The 19,628-nt window shown below is 49.0% G+C and overlaps 1 protein-coding gene across 1 annotated transcript in view; it reads left to right on the plus strand.

Annotated features, from left to right (window-relative positions):
* ETV5 (ETS variant transcription factor 5) overlaps positions 1–16,293 on the plus strand; it is a 35,331-nt gene extending 19,038 nt beyond the window's left edge. Inside the window, exons 3-6 of the mRNA XM_044676488.1 lie at positions 4,362–4,430; positions 4,533–4,702; positions 12,214–12,315; positions 15,360–16,293. Coding sequence (XP_044532423.1) covers positions 4,362–4,430; positions 4,533–4,702; positions 12,214–12,315; positions 15,360–15,581 — 563 coding nt within the window. The 3' untranslated portion in view covers positions 15,582–16,293. The remainder of the gene's footprint in view (positions 1–4,361; positions 4,431–4,532; positions 4,703–12,213; positions 12,316–15,359) is intronic.
* The last annotated feature ends 3,335 nt before the right edge of the window (positions 16,294–19,628 follow it).

The raw sequence follows: 19,628 nt of genomic DNA on the forward strand, positions 1-19,628 counted from the left end.
ATGCGAATGTCCAAAGAGAACTCAATGGCCAACCATGCCAAAAAGAAGGACAGTTCAGAGTGCAGACAGGCAGCGAGTCCCTCCCCATCACCCACACTGGATACATGTGACCTAGGAACAGTCCCATAACCACTCCAGGCTCAGGCAACTCTCTTAAGACTAGCACCTTAAATGCTGCAGAGAAGATGCTGACCCACTTTGGTAGATGGAATTTCCTCTCCAGGGAGTTCCCATGGCCAGTGTTTTCTCAACTATTGGCCCTGACTCTTTCTGTAGAAAATGGAAGCAAAGAGAACATAATGAATCCAGAAGTGTGTCATGGTCCTACAAGAATAGTGTGGCAAAGAACTGGAAGGACAGCAGGAAGGGAAAGAAGAGAATCAAAGGAGGGCTCAGTCTGTTGCTCAGGGAGAATGGGTCATTCACCAACGGTGGAGAAGGGCCCAAGCTGCTCGACTCATATGTTGTTTCTGTTTCCTCGCCCCAGAAGAATTGTTGGATTAAAGGACAAAACAAAAAGGAAACATGGAGATAATGGCGATCTAGATATGGGTGCTGGTGTTTCATTGGCATAGGGGGCTCTACAGTGAGGAAATGCCCCCTACCTAGGCAGATTGGCTGGCAACTTCTCTATTACTGTCACTGACCAATCTGGGTCACCAGACCCAGATGAACTGCATCCTTGAAAGCTGATAGGATCAGCAGGTGGGATGACTCAAGCCATTGTCATGGAAAGATGAAAGATTATGGAAGGTAGAAGTGCCACAAATAGCCCAATTTTCAAAAAAAGAAGAGGAAGACGAGAGTCTTACAGTGAGGTTGACATTGGTTCGTGGGACAATATTCTGGAACAGGTTATTAAAGAGATGGTTAGTGAATATCCAGAAAAGCTCCAGCCTGGACTCATCAAGAGCCAGGTCACCATCAGCCTTATTTCCTTTTCTGAAAGGTTCCCAAGTTGGTGGGTCCTTCCTAGGCAATGCTACAGATGTAAGTTTTAGCAAAGTCTTTGATAAAGAACCCCATGAGATTCTCAAAGAAAAAATGGAGAATCTCAGGCTAACCAGTAGCAGCCTAATGAGCTTAATCTAGAGGTGATTGAGTGCCCAGACTGAAAGAACAGTCATTGATGGCAGCATGGAAAGCAGTGGTCCAAGCATCCAGGCTGGCTGGCCCCAGGCTGTTCAACCTTTGTATTGATGCTCTGGAGAAAGAATCCTTTGGCACGTTTGGCACGTTTGAAGATGACCAGAGCTAGGAGAGATAATAGCGATGTCAGTGACAAGATCCAGATGGTTTGCAGGCTCAGGCATTGGGCAGCATCTAAGAAAATGAAATTCAAGAGGGTTTAATTCTAAAATTTTTTTTTTAATTCTTACCTCCTATCCTAGAATTGATACTAAGTTCTCTTACCTTCCATCTTAGAGTCAATACTTTGTATTGGTTCCAAGGCAGAAGAGCGGTAAGGGCTAGGCAATTGGAGTTAAGTGACTTGTCCAAGATCACACAATTAGGATGTGTTTGAGGCCAAATTTGAACCCTGGACCTTCCATTTCCAGGCCTGGCTATCTACTGAGCCACCTAGCTGCCCCTGGGATTAACTTTGAAAGAAGCTATTTCATCATAAGTACAAAATGGTGGAGTTATGGTTAACAAGTAATTTGTTTGAAAAAGGTCTGGAGGCTTTAGTGGCCTTCAAGCTCAGTATGAATCCAGAACCTGATACTGAAAACAAAAATTCAAGTGTAGCACCTTGTGTCTGGGTTTCCAAGAACAAGGAAGTGGGAGAGAGGTTCTGTCATATTGAGCCCTAGAAAGACCACACCAGGGTTGTTTAGTTTGTTTCTGGGCATCATCATGTTGGAGGGACATTAAGAAAGCTGCAGTGTCTGGAGGAAGATGTTCAGGATGATGAAAGGCTTTGAGACCAGGCTTTTGTGTGTGTGTGTGTGTGTGTGTGTGTGTGTGTGTGTGTGTGTGTGTGTTGGGGGTTTCTAAGGTCATTTTCTTTCAGCTTGTATACTTAGAGAATTAGTTATTCTCTTGTCACCTAGCTTCTATACCTCCATATACTTGAATAAATCCCTATCCGTGTCTTTAAAGATAATCCATACCCCAACAAGAGTGGCTTTATTTAGAGATCAAAAATGACAGCTTCTGAAAAAATCTTCTAAATCACTCTTGATTAGAGAAATGCAATTAAAACAACTGTGAGGTACTACCTCACGTCTATCAGATTGGCCAGTATGACAGTAAAAAAGAGTGATAAATGTTGGAGGAGGTGTGGCAAAAGGGGGACACTAATGCATTGTTGGCAGAGTTATGAACTGATCCAACTATTCTGGAGGGCAATTTGGAATTGTGGCCAAAGGGTTTTAAAATAAGGCACACCCTTTGATCCAGTAATACCACTACTAGATCCTTATCCCAAAGAGAGGAAAAAAGGAGGAAAGGACCTACTTGTACAAAAATATTTAGAGCTGCTCTTTTTGTGGTGGCAAAGAATTGGAAATTGAAGGGACATCCATCAGTTGGGGAATGGCTGAATAAAATGATGGTGATGGAATACTATTATGCTGTATAAGAAATGATGAAGAGGATGATTTCAGAAAGAGCTGAAAAGACCTACATGAAACTGATGCGATGAAATAAGCAGAACCAGGAGAACATTGTACACAGTAACAACAATATTGTAAAACGATCAAATATCATAAATTTAGCTGCTCTCAGCAATATGATGATGATCCAGGACAATTCTGAGGCACTTAGGACAATGAATACTATCCATCTCCAGAGAAAGAACTGCTGGAGTCAGGAGGCAGATCAAAACATACAATTTTTTACTTTAATTTATTTGGGGTTTTGGCTTTTTATATGATTATTCTCTTATAAAAATGAACAATATGGCAGCTTCAAACCCCAAAGATTTCTAGGTACTCATACTGAGGAGGGCAGATTTTATAGATTCACTGGCATTTTTTATTATGGGAAGGGTGGAGAAAGGGAAGCTAGACTTACGTTCTGTTTCCAGAGACCTAACTTCCTCCAGTTCTGTCCCATCAAACAATTGTTTGGTGGCCTTTCCCCATCCCTCAAGATCTGAGTTCTGTAAACACCCCAGGAGTCAGAAAGGTTTACCGCATTCCCACACTACATCTGACACTTAGCAGTGTGAGAAAGTCACCAGGGCTTGGTGTTGGAGCATGTAGGAACAGCCAGTCTTCATCAGGGAGAGAGTTCCCATGGTGGCCGTTTCTCCTACCCAGGAAATGGAAATGGAACATCCTTTGCATGTTTGTGCCTCTGATCTTACCTGGGAATCGTGTGGGTAGGACAGAATGCCCCTTCAGGATCCTAATGAGAATGCCAAAGCCCCGGAATGTCAGGTCTTTCTTTTTAGCCTCTTTGCTCTCCATAATTTTCCACCTGTCTTGGAAAGTTTTTTATTCCTTCTCTGTTTCTTTAGAGAGAGCCGTGACTCTGGGCAGGTCATTTAGCCTGCCTGGGACCTCTTGAACTCATTCGTATTCACCCACAAGTGTTTTTCTCCAGGCCTTCAGCTATTTTGATGGTTATTTCCTGGGTGGACCCTTTCTACAACCTCATTTTTGGGAAAACATTTTGTTTGACAAACCCCATGTGTGAGATTTGTATTTTAGAATGTTCCCTAAACACTGGTTCCTTTCTGGAAAGTTCTAAGGAAGATTGAAATGAACGTTTGCCAAGGAAGAGGCAAGCAGGGCACTGGGTGTTTGCTAGCTAACTCCAGGCAGGCCGATGGACAGGAATCAGGCTTTTCCGAGACAGCTGAGTTTTAAGTGTTTGAGTGGTGGTGATGCCTGATCCCTGCTGAATTTCTGAGCAAGGTGTGAGGAAATGTGTGGTTAGCTCCTATCTCCCCACAAGCTCTACCACACAGATAGTGGAGATGGATTCCATTTGGTGACTGTTGCTAAATCAACTCTTTCAGAACATGAAGGCAAAAGTCATTGGAAAACCCTCAAAAGGAGGGGGCAGCTGGATGACTCGATGATTGAGAGCCAGGCCTAGAGATAGGAGGTCCTGTGTTCAAATGTGGCCTCAGATACTTCCTAGCTGTGTGACCCTGGGCAAGTCACTTCACCACTCTTGCCTAGCCCTTACCGTTCTTCTGCCTTGGAACTGACACCTAATATCAATTCTAAGACCAGAAGGTAAAGGTTAAAAACAAACAACTGTATCTGGGCCTAGATGCAGTAGTATCATATCAGGAGATTGTACCATCTTATTTTAGCCTTCACAACTAAGGGTTAAATCAGAAATAAGTAGAGATTGGTAAAAACAAAACATTTGTTTCTTTTTTCTCTAAATCTCTCAACCAGGTTTTTCATGTGAAAAAGATCCTCGATTATACTTTGATGATACATGTGTTGTACCAGAAAGACTAGAGGGTAAGTTAGCCCCATCTGAAAGCTTATTGATAAAGGGAGGGGCCAAACACGTTGCCTTAAAACCTTGGAATTGCAGTTACATTAATGTCTTTGTCCACGCAGGCAAAGTCAAACAGGAGCCCACCATGTACCGAGAAGGGCCCCCTTACCAGAGACGAGGCTCCCTCCAGCTGTGGCAGTTTCTGGTTACTCTCCTCGATGACCCAGCCAATGCCCACTTCATTGCCTGGACAGGCAGAGGGATGGAGTTCAAGCTGATTGAACCAGAAGAGGTAGGAACTTAACCAGCCCAACAGGCTGATTGTTGAGTCCATTCTAGCTTCCTGGTCTTTCTACATTTCTACCATGCCAGCAGCCATGTTCCAACCCTTCTTGCCCTTCCCAGTTGAACTCAGTTCTTGACCACAGAGGTCTCTTCTCACATGCTACCTTGGGATGGCCATAAATAAAGTCCTTTATTAGAAGTTCTTTGTATCGCTACCAAAAAGGCTTCAAGCAAATGATAATTTTTACTCTGGATATCCTCTTCCTATTGACATTTCCACATCCGCCATTTCAGTGGTAGAATCCCGTCTTTGCTTCATTCCTCTTCCACAATGGCCCCACTTCTGAGGCCATGACAGTGAGCCGTGGGACAGTTCTAAGCCCACTACGAACTCTCCCACTGCTTATCAGGGGCAAGACAAAACTCTGGTTCTGCCCCTCTTTGGTATGGTTCACAGATATCCCAAAGCTCCATTGTAAATAACACTTTATTTTCTTTTGTTTACTAAAACGCCAGCCATAAAGGCCTCCACATGGAACCACTCCCATTTCCTCTTGCCCCCCAAAATAGACACAGAGCTCTTAATGAGGAAGGAAAGGGCTTGCATCAGTGCCCCCCTTTCCTGAGTATGACATGAATCAAGAAGCTGGACCCAGCATTATCTAGAAAAGGCTGACGTTTTTCTTCCAGTTGTTTTGAAATATAGAAAAGTTTAGGTAGAAGAGAAGTAAGAAAGAAACCGAACTATTGGGCACAAGAAGTTGATGTGTTCTCTGTTATATTTTTGGGCTGTGTGGCCTGAAGTGTAAAAAAAAAATTATCATTCCCTAGAATATGCTAGAACAGTAGAAAGATAACACAATTTTAGCACATTAATAGGAAAATCTGGCATGCAAATGAATTCAACTCAGCAAATACTGAGCACCTGCTGCCTGTAGGATGCTATGTTAGGCACTCAGAGAGTTACAAAATGGTGATAAAATATAATCCCTGACTTCATGAAGCTTAGAGCAAGCTGGTGAGCCTTAAGAGTAAAGAAGTCTCGGGGGGGGGGGGGAGGTAGTTAGGTGGCTCAGTGGATTGAGAGCCAGGCCTAGAGACGGGAGATCCTGGGTTAAAATGTGGCCTCAGACACTTCCCAGCTGTGTGACCCTGGGCAAGTCACTTAACCCCCATTGCCTAGCCCTTACCGTTCTTCTGCCTTGGAACCAATATAGAGTATTGATTCTAAGATGGAAGGTAAGAGTTTAAAAAACAAAAGAGTAAAGAAGACTCAGATAGTATGACACAGCTTCATTAATGAGGTACAAGGGGGATGCCGTTACTGTTGGGGTTCAGGGAAGGCTTCATATAAGAGGTGGTGTATGAGTTTGGCTTTTAGGATTGGACTCAGCTGTCTAAGAAGGAATGTCAAAGAAGGACATTCTGGTGAAGGGATGGCCTGGCCAAAGGCCTTAGACATGGTGGGGGACTGTCTCTGCGTTGTATAGAGCACACACTGGAGAGCAATAGGAAATGAGCCCAAGACAATAGAGGGACGACTCCCAGTCATGTCCATTGGATGGACCAGGGAGTTTGAATCCTGTTTGGTCCATAATTGTAAGAGATGGGCGAAAGGAATTTAATTAAGGGTTTGACTAAATATAAGAGAATTCTAAACTAATATTGCAATTGCTGATTTAAAAATATTATAGCTCAAGCTAAAATGACTTTTTTAGCTTTATTTACAAAAGAGGTAGAAAGAGTCAAAGTAGAGAAATGTAAGATGATGTCTAGCCCATCACACTAAATGTTGCTTCGGTGCCCGGCTCAGCCCAGCAGGGCTTGTTAACTCTCGACCAGAGGATCTGGTGTTCCACTCATGCGCCTCCTCCAAGAGGGGAGGCTTCTCTGGAACTAATCTCTCCAGAAGCCAGGAAAGGAAGGCCAGCTACTGACTCACCGAAGATGGACTCCAAAGGAGAAGATCCAGGAGCAGTCCAAGAGCCAAAGGCCCAGGCTGAGCCGACTCACCAGGAGAGGATCCAAGCCAAAGATCAAAGGAGCAGTCCCGAAAGCCCAGGCCACCTCCAAGAGGGAAGTGACCAGCCGAAGCTCCAAGCCGAAGAGCCTCGGTCAGGAAGTTCAGGACTTTTTGTAGGCCTTTTCCCACATCCCTTCCTGTCCCTTCCTCCACTTTACGAGAACCAATTGCAGTCTCTCAATTTGTGTGGCGCTGGCCAGGGGCAGGGCAGTCACCTCTGGGTTTGCCACCTCTCATCCTCTGGGGGATAAACTCTTGTCAAAGGATTCACAAGTTTCTGACTGATTAAGTTAAAAAGGTGGCGCTCTCCAAGTAAGTGGTTTGTGAACCCCCTTACTAGGTGTGAAGTAGGGGTGTTTAGGTTTTGGGTTGATTAACTCAAAACAGACAAAGAGAATAAAGATTTCCTTTTCACATGGGAAAGTGGGTTCTTGGGACCTGAAATGAGTCCTGGTTAGAGACCTCAGAAAGCAGAGGGACGCCTTGGTTCTCCTAGTCTCGTTATCATGGCAGAGAGCGTCCTTCTGTCTGCATCAAGATCCAGGCCAGCCCGGGAGCCGGAGGGATGAGGATGCGAGTTCCGGGGTCATTACCCAGAATGGACTACGGTTCTGGTGAAGAGAGATCCAGATTCCAGGCAGGGCCCTCACTTGTAGACCCAGCTGAGTGGGCTTCGTGGATGGCGTGGGGAGAGCCTGGGGCCTCCTGTTCGGCCTCTCTTTGTCCTACGGACGGCCCTTACGCACAGACTGCACCTCCGCAGAAGAACTGGGCTCTGACCCTCCGTCTCCTGATGAAGGAGCCTGCTGGGCCGTCCCACCACCGGTCAGGAAGGAGAATGGAGAGCGGACAGGTGCCAAAAGGTGGGCCCAGATTCTAATTTAATAGAGAAACGGATCGTCATCTACACAGGATCACATGCCAGGACGGGGGGAGGGATGGCCTCTCGGGGCAACCTGAGCCAGTACAGAGGTCCGAGTCCGTGCGGTGTGCACAGGGCAGGCCCCCCGGAGCTCCAGAGCTTAGAGGCTGCTTCCACCGACCCCCAACTCAGCGAGGCCTCCCAGCGTCCTTTTCCCATTCATCCATGTCCAGATTCGCTTCCATTATTGACTTCTTTGACCTCCTGAGACTGTATGAAAAGCAGAAGAGCAGCGAGGGCTAGGCATAGTGACTTGCCCAGGGTCACACAGCTAGACCATGTCTGAGGTCAGATTTGAACCCAAGACCTGGCTCTCTCTCCCTCTGAAAGATTTCTTGATAAAATCTCCATGTCCTTTGGGGTAGGAACCCCAAATGCTGCAAAGTCCCAGAACCTGCTGGGTGCTGGAAAGAACACCTTGGGGTGACTGCATGGAGGCATCCCAGGAGGAGTCTGAAGGATGAAGCCAAAGAAAAAGCCGTCGGGACGTAATTGGAGGCAGCTGCGGAGCTGAGTGATGAGCCACCATCTCCATGACACTGCAGAGAAATGGCCGTTTGAAAACTGCGTCCTGGCAGTTCCCCTAATCAGATGTCTTTTGATACCTCCAGCCTGGCCCCCCTCAATCAGGACAGACTCTGCCTTAATCTGGAGCCATTCTAGCTGTGAGTCTGCATAATGCCTCGGGGTGTGGGGGTGGACACGAGGCAGATCTCTGGCGCCATTCGCAGAGCCGGAAGGACCTCAGAGACCCCCTCATCCAACCCCCCATTTTCAAGGGGAGGAAACCCAGGTTCAGTGACTTGGCCAAGGTCACCCAGTGGTGCTGCCCTGTCTGCTCGTGGCCTTCCCGCTCCCCTGGGCTGGGCGCCACCGGGATGTTTAAAAGCGGTCTTCCTCCCACTGCCATCTTCTTAAAGAGGACAGACCCATGGGCGACCTGGAGAGGCTGAGCTTTTGTTTGACAGAGGAGGGTCTCGAGGCCCAGAGTCTGCCGAGACCCAAGTCCAGGCCTCTAGCTTCTGCCAGGGGGCTGGTCACAGGCACCGGCTCCCCCGGCATTGCTGCCTGCTTGTTGTGTCTGATGTGCTGTGATGCCAGGCAGCACCGAGGAACAAGGAGCTCTGGAGTGGGTGCCGAGCAAGGACTCGTCACTGTAGTGACTGGCTGCCGGAGATGAGGGCATCCACACGTGAGGAGTGCCAGGGAGAGCTCGGCCTGGGCTGCAGGTTGTGCTGAGAGCCTGGGATTGCCTTTCCCCTTCCCAGCATCCTGGGGGCTGGAGCCGGGCCTGGCTATCACCCTCCAGTGTGGTCCGGCGCGTCCACCAAAACGTACAGCAGGAGGGGAAAGGGAGAGCTGCCTGCCGGACTTACTGTTCCTCTGCCCTGTGGTTTGGGATTTTTTTATTTGTATCTTCTCTTCTCCCTGGGTTGCCTTGACCAAAGAAGCCATCTCCTAGTGGCCAGCCCCCCAAGGACGCTGGTGTGGCCTGGGCGGAGACACGTGGTGGGCACAAGCAGACGAGCATAAGACGCTTGTGTAGGCATGATCATCTGAAGGATGTGTGACGAGGCTTGTAGAGAGCAGATCCGATGGTCAACAAGCTGGTGAGGGATGAGGCCTCACAGAAGTCTGATGGAGAGTGAGCAGGATCCCCTGGGTGAGATGGCGGGAAGGAGGATAGTGCAACACTGGTGCAGGCCCCATGCTAATTGGCTTGTGGAGCCATTCATGAAAGGAAGGTACTTTTTCTAGAGTATTTGAGTTTTTTCTATTTTTTAAAACCATTTGACCATTTGACCTTTGTGCTAAATTCATACCAGAGATGGACAACACAGGGCGTGGTGGGTGATTAGAGCCAAAATTAGAGGGGGGGCTTTTTCTTCAGTAAAAATTAAATTGCTTCTGTGAACTCTGAAAATGTCATTCAGATCTCTGTGAGAGACGCTATAGGTGGCTTAGTGGATAGAGAGCCAGGTCAGGGCGCGGAAGATCCTGGATTCAAATCTGGCTTTAGACTTCCTAGCTGTGTGACCCTGGACAAGTCCCCATGAATCCCCATTGCTTAGCCCTTCCCGCTCTTCTGTCTTTGAAGTGATACTTAATATTGATTCTAAGGTGGAAGGTGTGTGTGGGGGGGCGAATCTCTGGCCCCAGCACCTTGGACAGGGCCTTCATGGCCGTATCTGTTTGGTGCCCTCCCCTCTTCCATATCTGAAAAATAAATTAATCACAATGCAAATTCAAGATGGAAGACATGTTCCATTTGAACTTTGATCCCAACATGATGGAGATGTGGGCACCAAATGAGTGTCTTGATGGACATTTTTCTTAGCCATTGAGTTATTTCCAATGAGCTATTAACAGTTCGTTTTCATTTCTGACGAGAAATGGAGAAATTGCCGCTAACAAACCTGATTTCTTCTCTCCTCCCCAGGAGAATGCAGGTGTCTGGAGGCCAAGGATTGTTTTGGTTTTGTCTTTGTCCCACCCGAAACCCCTCCCCCCCCCCCCCAGCACTGAGCCTTAGAGCTATTCACAGCTGTAAGAGGGGAAAATAGATATTGAAGGTGTGGTCGCCAGAAATCGGATTTACATGATTTCAAATGAAAAATAGACCCAAGTCATGATGACTTTTATGGAAGTTTATTTACAATTAGGAAGGTTGAAGGTAGGGAAATTGAGAGAGAGAAACTCTGGCCCGGACCAGAGGTCCAGACCAGGTAAGAATTTAGAGGCCCAGCAGAGGGGCACAGAGGTGAATTAAACAAGGCTTCTAGCCACAAGGCCTTTTACAATTAGAGGCAAGAGAGGCCTCCCTGAGGCTAGAGCCTCCAGAAACGCCAAGGGAGGAGAGAGAGAGTCAGCCTGACTTACCCACAGGACAATTCAGAGAGAAGCTGTCTGAGGTCTCACCAGAGATCCTTCTACACCAACCTCAAAGCGCCCACTGCCTCTACAGGAAGTTACCTTCATCTTTAAAAGGTAGCATCTTTCGTCACTTCCTGCATCCACCTCCAATTTCACGTGGACAAATGGCAGCCTCAAAACTGTTTTGGACGGCCCAAAGGGCCGTCCCTTGTTTTTGATTTGTTACTTATTGTCACGTGTGGGTAACCGACCTCCCCCTCCCCACTTAATTCTAAGTTGGGTGGGGTGACATTGTTTCTGATGGCTAGAGTCTAAACGATGAATGAGGGGGAGCTGATTCCATTTACACAATCCCCCCTGATGATTCTTGGGTGCCTAGTCACCCCAAGTGATCACTTAACATAATCCTCTTGTACCCACAAAGGTCTTCTAACTAATAGAGATAAGAGGGGAATGGAAGAGAGAGAACACAAAACCAATGTTTTGCTAGGTACATTGACAAAAACCAGTTGGGGGCAGGCCCATTCAGAGTAACTGTTCAAACCCCATCAGTTCAATCAAGTGTACCCCAAAGTTCATTCTGGATCTCTTGATGCAGTGTAGATTCTTCAGGCATCTTTCTGCAAACAGGTCATTCTCAATCCAGTCAGCAAGCTTCTTTCCCTGAGAATTTAAAGGCTCAGAATAGAGCATAAGGGCTTGATTGCGTCTGGTGATCTTCCTGGCTGCTACTGCTTATCAAACACGGAGTTTTCAAAAGCAACAAAGGTTTCCACCCGTCAGTCCACAATTACTTTGTGTGGAAAATGTTTCCAAAATGTACCGAAGAAAGTGATAACTCCTGCCTGGACTAACTTGAAGAGCTCTGCCCAGGGATGTTTGGGGTCTGGTTTATTCTCCAGAACTCTAAGGGGGGATCCTTTTAAGAAAAAGCCAGAATGCTGAATGGCGAGGGGGTTTCAGTGCCTATCCGTGTGTCCCAGGATGCCGGAGATAAGAAATGGCTCGGCCTGCTAATGCATCAAGGCTGTTGAACATACTTCCTGGCCGTTTGATTCAGTTGGCATGCTCAGGCCTCTTTCCATCATTGTGCCTCAGGTGGACTGGGTGGGATTTAATGCACTTCAGCACTGTTTGGGAAGCCCTGTTAATTTTTCATTAGCTGGATAATGGTGCTCCAAGCTTTCGGGGCCATTCTGAAAGTCCCCTGGGAGCGTGGGATTGGACGGCAGCAGGCTCAAACCATCTGATTCCTCTTCTCTGTGGGAGCTGCAATAAGTAAATGTCTTCCAACCCCTCTCCAATCTTATTAGAATTGAACTTTTGTTCTCTTAGCCCATTAGCAACTCACTAGTGTGTTTCTAATGTTTCAGGGATGACCATTCTAATTATTCCTTATTGACTGCTACAGAAACCACAGCACTTAACAGCAACATGCTAATGGGCTCTGGGCATTGGTCAATAATTCATACATGGAAGAACAGGAGTGTGTCGGCTTCCGCTGAGATGTCAGCTGAGCCCGCTGCAGTCTTAAAGGGCCTGGACCCATTTTTCCTCGTGCTCAACCTGTGGATTGCACACTCAGCCCTTTGGTTTCCTCGTCAGGGAAGCGTGTCACCGAGCAAGCACCAAATGCCCAGGGCCAGCTCTGCAGTGGATGGTTCGGCATCCATCACACTCTGCTTTCTTCTCTTTTCAGGTTGCTCGACGATGGGGCATCCAAAAGAACCGACCAGCCATGAACTATGACAAGCTTAGCCGCTCTCTGCGCTATTACTATGAAAAGGGCATCATGCAGAAGGTAGGGACCTGCTGGTGCTCGGACTGTGAAAGTCCAGAGGCTTATGGGGGGAAGAAGGGGCTCAGTGAAAACTGACCTCCAAGATGGGCTGCTTGGAACAGCCAGAACGAGAGCTCACGAGAGAGGGAGCATTGCCTCAGTGATTCAGAAAAGAAGGAAGAAATCACACAGAAGAGTTTAGGAAGATTTTGTACTCAAATCTGTGAGAAAATAGCCATTGGTAAACCAAGGGCCAGGCAGGAATGAACCAGGAAGACTCAGATAAACTGGGAAATCCAATACCTTCCTGACATGTTAGAGATTAGAATTGAGATGATTTCTGTGATGTGGCAATACCTGCTTGGCCATAGTTCCCTTGGCTGTGGCCAGATTTCTTAAAGGAAAATACACAGCAACCGAAAGGCTATTTAAAGCTAACTTAGCATGGAACAAGTGTTGAAGGAACCAGCGAGATTCCCTGAATGGTCTGACAACGAGTGAGAATTTATTTATTTAAAAACCCCAAATCAGGTCAGAAGCAGAAGAGAGTGACAAGAAGTGAGCAGCTGTTCTATTATCGGGTTGCTCCTTGAGGCCAGGCAATTCCAAAATCCTGATGTTCAGTGTTACTCTTCAGGCAGAGAAGGTGGATGGATAGCTTAGTATCCACACCATGCTGCTGAGAGCTTAGCTGACGTGCCCCGAGTGCCCCAGTCTGAGCATCATGCCATGGACGGCATTTGAAGGCAGGTCCCTGGTTCTTCCTCCTCTACCCCACTGCCACCTTTCACATGTATGGTGAGGGCCCTATAAGTTGTGTAACAAAGGTGCCAACCTGCACTGGTAAGAGGAGCCTCCTCAGCAGGAAGTTTGCCAGACCAGTGTGGAATCACAGGTCCAATTCCTACCCCCGTAGAGATTTCGTCTTGAGAACAAGTCATGGAGCCTGTAGGAAGAAGAACGATCCCTTCTCGGGGGTCTCTGCTTCTCTGCCCAAACTCGTTAGTCCTCCCATCAGGTCTGATGGTTGAGACACTCACAGAGGCCACTCATTGCCCTTCTGCCTCCCCTGCAGTAATGATGGAGGAGCAGCCAAGCCCTGGCCATCAGGAGACAGGTGGGGTAAAGAGAGAGGAGCCGTGCCCGTGTATAGATCCCTGCCTTGTCTAAGAAAACTCTCCATCTCTGTTAATGAAATCAATTTGTGATGAGTGGATGCCCTGTGTCATGTGGCCCAGAGTAAATAGGAACTCCCCAAGGGAAGATAAACCCTAAAAGTCGGCGTACCCCCCAATGCGAGCCTTTTTATCCAGAGGGTCTGCGTCAGAACAGGACGATGAGTACTAATCAAAGCACATTAGTACGTGGCTCTCCTTCCTTAAGATTTTCTTAGCTAAAAGAGTTGATAAAGATCTTAGGAGAGAGAGAACCCATCACAGATGCCGTGCCCCTACGCTGCAGTTCTGTGGCCCGGCTCATGCCCCAGAGCCCTGGGCAAGCTGGCCACGCCACAGATGGGAGCCGCCATCTTTTAGAGCGGGGTCGTGGCGCTTTACTGTGAGCATTAGGAGCCACTGAAGGGATCCGAGTGAGATCGGAGCTTCGCTTCGGGCCAGTGACCGTAACAAGCAGACCTCCTGGGCCGAGGGTCGTGCCGCAAAGCTGTTTCCCCAGTCGTAGACTTCCTTAGAGCCAGCGAGGCGAGCAGCTTTGGCTGGGACTCCGCTCGATGGGGAGTCGCAACGTCCAGCCAGCGTCCTTCCTCCAGGATGCATGCCGTAAGAGTAGATGACAGAAAATGCTCCTTTTGTGGTTTTAGCCTCCCTCGTCATACCGAGTCTTGTCTGAGCTTCCCACCAAGTCAGAAATCAATCCGTACCTCCTGGAAATGCTGAGCAGTAGGGAGCAGAAGAGAGTGGAGGGGAGAGAACCCAAGGACTTGATCCAGAATAACAAGCAGTTTGGGGTGCTGCTCCTCTTACCTCCTACTCAGAAGTCTTTTTTTTTTTTTTAAACCCTCACTTTCCATCTTGGAGTCAATACTGTATATTGGCTCCAAGGCAGAAGAGTGGTCAGGGTCAAGTGACTTGCCCAGGGTCACACAGCTGGGAAGTGTCCGAGGGCAGGTTTGAACCCAGGACCTCCCATCTCTAGGCCTGACTCTCAACCCTCTGAGCTACCCAGCTGCCCCCTTTAGAAGTCTTTATGGTCATGTCTCCATTGTCTAACGTGAGTGTAGGGAAGTTATGGCATGGTAAACCACAAACCGGGATCATGCCCTCATTTCTCTCTTGCCTTGGAAGATGCCTCTATTGATACTGAGCGTAGATATTCTGATGTGGAGATTCATAGCATTTCAGAATCTTAAATCCATACTCTGAAGCCCGGGTCCCCTCCCTTCTGGAAAGGGGGACGGCATCAGTTGGACTCTGTAAGGTTGGACGCTGGCACGTTCTTCGGTGGCCGGTAGAACAAAATAAGTTTCACAGCCCCTGCCAGCAGGTATGGGTGAACCAGTCCTCAAAGGGCAGACAATGGAAGGAAAAAGAGGTGCAGAAAGGAGCGGAAAGCGAGAAGTAGTATGTAGAGAGCCATAAATAAAGTTTGATCTGTAAATCCTATCAGATCTAGCTATCGCTGATGATTATGACTAATTGGTGACTCCTTTCATTATTAAAAGTTTTCCTATGTAATAAATCATTTTAATTTAAAGAAAAGGGGGAAATAGGTGGGAAGCCAATAAGAGAATAGATAAAAATCCGAGACTCCTCTTTTGACCCCTTTTGTGATCCTTGTGATTTCTTGTTGAAAAGTATTGCAGCCTTATTGAAAAGCAGACCAGCAGTTAAGAGGTTCACATTCTTCCCCTTTGGTCCGAAGTGCAGCCAAGGCCGACACCTTAGTTGGGGAGGGGGGCATTTGCTCCTGAGAAAAGTATTCTCAGACTTGGCTTGCCACAGTAGTGGGGTTGCCGCCCTCTCCCTGGTGGCCCCCAGAGAGATGCCCCCCGGCCCGGCCCCTGGCCAGCTCCCCTTCCTGCACAGACCGTGTGTTTCTTCCCTCAGGTGGCCGGGGAGCGGTACGTCTACAAATTCGTCTGCGATCCGGACGCTCTCTTCTCCATGGCCTTTCCAGACAATCAGCGCCCCTTCTTGAAGGCCGAGTCCGACTGCCCCCTGAACGAGGAGGAGACTTTACCCCTGAGCCACTTCGAGGACAACCCCGCCTACCTCCTCGACATGGATCGCTGCACCGGCCTCCCCTACGCCGAAGGCTTCGCTTACTGAGGGGCCCAGTCGGCCGCTCTCGTGCTAGCTTTAGCGGTTCCCATTCAGGCAAATGAAGGCAGTGATTTTCTTTGATGATTATTGTTATTGGTTGTTGGGGTGGGGGGGTTGTTTTTTGTTTTTCGCCATTCCCAAAGCTTGCCCCCGAGTGTTCTGGGGGCCTTGGCCTGGATGGGCCCTCTCGAAGGATCCTGGCCAGGGAAATGGAAGCAGGAGGAGGACTCCCAGGGCGGCCGGAACCTCCGCCGCCCCCCTAGAGAGGCCGGGGAAGAGGACGCCGGGGGAGTTCCCGCTCCTGCCGGGCACCTCCGGGCGGGTGTGCACCCAGCAGGACCTCGGGGAGAGCCTGGGTCGGAGAACGCCGCCGAGACAATCGCTTTGCCTCCGTAGAGACTCTTCGTCATCTTCATGTTCCATTCAGATCGCTCTAATTTGCACAAATAGTGAATTGAAAAGAAATTCTACTGACCGAAAACCATCCGGGCTCCCCCGAGGAGTTCGGAGTCAGAGAAGCGGAACCCCACAGCCCCGGAGGCCTGAGACGCAAGACTCCCCCCACCACGAAGACTCCCCAATTTCTCTTGGTTGAGAAAAAGGAGCCACGATCGGGGCAACATCGGCCGCTTCTCCACTCCGGCCCTCGACTCTTCCCCCGGAGCTCCTGCCTTTCGGCTCCGCCGCCTCTGGTCCTCCTCCCGTCCCCAGGCTCTGCTTGGATGGCTTTTCTTTTAGAAGGGTGATGAACACTCTTGACAGTATTTGGTTTGGCTTTTGATTTGAAATGGGGGCGTGGGGTGGGGTGGGGGGTTGTTTTGGCAAAGCAGTTTCTAAAAACTGGTTTTTGTAGTTTTGGTATCTAAAGCAAAAATCCCGCGTCTGGAAGCTCGGCGCTGCCCTCCTCCGCCGGGCCGTGCTGACCTCCCCGAGATGCTGCAGCTTGAGAGGGGCTTTGCTCAGGCCTTCCCCGGAGCCAGGCCCGAAGCCCGCCGGCCGTCTGCTTTCTGCTTTCTGCCCCCGATGACCGATGGACACTCACCCCGGGTTGTCGCTCCCGGAAGCTTGCGGGCCGGCACGGATGCTCTCGGGCGTGGTTGCCCGCATTCACGGACACTCGGCGAAGTCTTTGTACATAACCCGCGTCACGTCCATTCGGGAGCTGGTCACCCGGGGGAGCCCTCGAGGACTGCCGCGCCTCCTTTCTCCTTCGCCCGGCCTGTCCACCCTGCAGAGACGGCTCACGGGTCCGAGACGCGCGGGATGCCCGCGGGGACGATGGCATCGTCGGCTGCTCGGCTGGTTCTGCTCTCTTCGTTTTCTTTTCTTTGTCATCGTGTCATGGGCCGGTCGGGGCTGCGAGGGGCAGGGCCTGGGCCGACGGTGCTCCCCGGGCGGCCGGATCAGGAGAGGGACCGGACTGGGCTCGGCCAAGATGACGCCGCCGATCCGCCACCCCCAGCCAGACGGTCCCGCGTCCCCCGGAGCACCCCGCTGGGCCGAGCGTCGTGGGCTGCGGCTGCGGAACGGCGTCCTCTCTGTGTAAAGCTAATTAGCCCCTATAAATTGAACCTGTGACCTTGGCCTAATTAGCGCCATACTGTAATCAAGATAACTGTTCAGACAGTGTAATTATAGCTCTCTAACCTTCACATATTCTATACATATACGCATATTTTATTCCCCCTCACAAAAAAAAAAGCTGGCTAAAAACTTTATTTCTTGTAAATGCTGTATAGGATTTTTCCTTCTTTCTTTTTACTTTTACTGGTTTGGGATTTCTTTGGACGGATTGATTCTGTTTTAGTCGAGGTGGCGAGAATTCTCTGTAGCCCGAGCTCCCCTCCGCCGGCCCGCCACGAGGCCTGGATGGTGGCCTCGGTGTGGCGTTGCCGCCGGCCTCGTGGCCCTCCCGGATGGCTTTATTCCTTTGCCAGTGTGTAGAAAGTCTCCTGGGCAGAAAGGGTTGAATCTGGGAGCTGTTTGAAGCCTTTCCCCTGAGCAGGGCTCTTCGCATCCTGCCAAGCTGCATTACATTCTGTACTGTGTACAATAAAGACGTTTGCTTTCAGTTCCCCCTCGCTCGCGCTGCCTCTTTCTTTCCCCAGCATCAGCCACTTTTCCCACCTGGGACCCTTAGACCTAGTCAGGGTTGTGCCCTGGGGGCCTGGAATGGCGGGGTGGGGGTGCATCTTGGGAGGAGTCCAAGGGCCCCTTGACCACCAGACGCTGGTGAGCCCCTTCCCCTTCACGGCTGCCTTAGGAGCAGGGTCGGTTCTTGGTGGGGCCAGGAGGACGACGCAGAGACTTGATCTCTGACTCCTTGTCTCTGAAGTCCTGGAGAAAAGCCCTGGGTCTGGCCAAGACTTCCCCCACCCCCTCCCACCAGCCAGAGAAACGACCCTACAGCCGAGTGATTCATTTCAAGAACACTCAGGGCAGCCATGTGGTATCGCCGTTCATTGGTTCTGCAGGCAGAACCCAAGCCCAGACTCACTAGAGGGTCCTCACCCGGGGAAGCAGCATGACGGTGTTCTTAGAACCAGAGGACCTGGGTTTGAATCCCACCACTGCTCCTTATGGCCTCTGGGACCCTGAGCAAGTCATTTAGACTCTTCTTGGCCTGTTTGCTCATCTATCAAGTGGGAAACTGGACTGGATGACCTCAGGGTCCTTCTAGCTCTAGAATGAGAATCTGAATCCCTCACCCTCTCTTGAGGCTCAGGGTGGACTCTTCATGTTCTAGCAGTAGGGGCTGAGGACCTGCAAAATGGGGGACAACTCACTGTGTTCTTTAAGCATGATAGCATTTATTTGATAGAAGGGGAAACCAAGGCTTGGAAACGTCTTGTGGCTTGCTTGTAGTAACCCAAATGGCAAAACCTGAAGCCTGGTTTGGTAACTCTGAGGCTGATAAGGGGATCTAATACAACACAAATTAGTCAGCAAAAGACCTACCTGAGGTCCAACAGGAGGAACCAAGGCTGGAATTTATGAATTGTCCTTTTAAAAGTCTCTAAGCTTTTTTTCCCTTAGCAATTGGTTCCTTAAAATGTGTCCTAAAAGAGTTTAAGAAATGTCTACACACACACACACACACACACACACACACACACACACACACGCAATCCTTTGCCCAGTCACTGTCTGATCCTTTTCCACTTATTCCAAAAGGCTGCCACCATTGAAGGAAATGAAGAAGACTGGGAGACCTGCCTGGGATGTTTTGCATTTTAGTGCCTCCTCCTTCCCCTTGGCCTTCTGGGTATAAATGAATTCTGGCTTTCAGAGCTCCTGTTACCATGCAATGGAAACAAAACCAAGGACCTCCCCTTCAGGACAGAAGAGAGGCTTTCGCGAACCTCCAGCTATCTTAACGGCTCATAAAAGCAGTGAAAGCAAGTGTGTGACCACATGAACCTGTAGATGGCTGATCGGCCACTAGAATAAAGGCTCCCAAAGAATGAATGGGTGTTCCTGTCAGATAAATCTAATGGCTTCATTTGATGAAGAAAAGGTGCATTGAAAGGAAGGGGAGAGGGAGCTGGGGAGACCAAGGACGATGCCAGCCCTTGGCTTTCTTGGCTTGGGCCATAATAAGGATTAGCCAACTCCTTTCATTATTCAAGGGCTGATTATTGAGCTCATGTCCTATATCAAGGTTTAATCTAATGATGGCCCCAGATATACTGCCTGCCTTGGAGTGTTTTGAACTAGGACAAGGACACAGAAAACATGTGGTTTAATCATAATTAGTTTCTCCTTTCACAAGCCTAGGGATATGGCATGGGCCGCCCTGTGATTTTCATTGACATGGGAAATTTCTGGTTAAGGAAACTCCCACCCGTGCAGGTCACCATTTTTTTTTTTTTTTATAATTTAGTCTTAGAGAATTGCTTACAGCACTATAGGTTGAATGACTTGTCTAGGGTCACCTAGCCAAGCCAGTGTGTCAGAAATGAAACTCAAACTCTACTCTTAGAAACTTGACAGCTAGTTCTATCCACTACACCATTCATCTCCAGACTTTTTTTGACCAGGTAGCCTTATCTG

This window comes from Gracilinanus agilis, chromosome 4 (assembly GCF_016433145.1).
Source record: "Gracilinanus agilis isolate LMUSP501 chromosome 4, AgileGrace, whole genome shotgun sequence".
NCBI lineage: Eukaryota > Metazoa > Chordata > Mammalia > Didelphimorphia > Didelphidae > Gracilinanus > Gracilinanus agilis.